This window comes from Eimeria mitis, genomic scaffold (genome assembly GCF_000499745.2).
Source record: "Eimeria mitis Houghton genomic scaffold, Emh_scaff687, whole genome shotgun sequence".
In the NCBI taxonomy this organism is placed as follows: domain Eukaryota; phylum Apicomplexa; class Conoidasida; order Eucoccidiorida; family Eimeriidae; genus Eimeria; species Eimeria mitis.
Window position 1 is genome coordinate 6,054 of NW_013574975.1, and position 716 is coordinate 6,769.

Here is a 716-nt window from a genome sequence, read left to right on the forward strand (position 1 = left end):
GGCGGCCCCTCAACTTCAGGGGTTGTTCGTTTGCTGGGGAGGCGAGAAGCGTCAGCAGTTGACATAGCAGATGGATACGGATCCTGACCTGCTGCTGCTGCTGCTGCTGCTGCTGTTGCTGCTGCTGCTGCTGCTGCTGCTGCTGGCTCAGCAGCAGGCAACAACCCAGGAACCTGTGCCATTGCGTGTTTGTCTGCTGCTGCTGCGAAGGGGGGCCCTGGAGGTGTTTCTGCCTGAGCAGATGTGCTGCTGCCGACGCCGCAGCAGCAACAAGCTGCCAGCTCCCGCTGCTGCTGCTGCTGCTGCTGCTGTTGCTGTTGCTGCTGCTGCAGCTGCTGGGTGGTGTGTGCGCAGAGGTAAACATGAAGGGAAGACAGGCTTGGTATAGCCTCAGCGGCATGCAGAATACGAGCGAAATATTATATTTTTCAGTTGCTGCTGCTGCTGCTGCAGCAGCTGCTGCTGCTGCTGCTGCTGCTGCTGCCCCTGCGGGCCCAGCGGGGGCCTCAGTTGCAATTTATTTTTGTTTAAGCAGCAGCCTCTGTGAATAATTATAAATTTAAATAAAAAGAAGAAGGAGAGGAGCAGCAGACATGCAGCAGCAGCAGCAGCAGCAGCAGCAGCACAGCCCCCCTGTCCAACGGTCTGCTGCTGCGTCTACACAGCTAGCTTTCTCTATTCACACAGCATGTGCTGCTGCTGCAGGCACCCCGATC

The 716-nt window shown here is 57.3% G+C and overlaps 1 protein-coding gene across 1 annotated transcript in view; it reads right to left on the bottom strand.

Annotated features, from left to right (window-relative positions):
- EMH_0019740 (uncharacterized protein) overlaps positions 1-182 on the bottom strand; it is a gene marked incomplete at both ends in the record, with an annotated part of 6,085 nt that extends 5,903 nt beyond the window's left edge. Inside the window, one exon of the mRNA XM_013501425.1 lies at positions 1-182. Within this exon, the coding sequence (XP_013356879.1) occupies positions 1-182 (182 nt within the window).
- Positions 183-716: the final 534 nt, after the last annotated feature.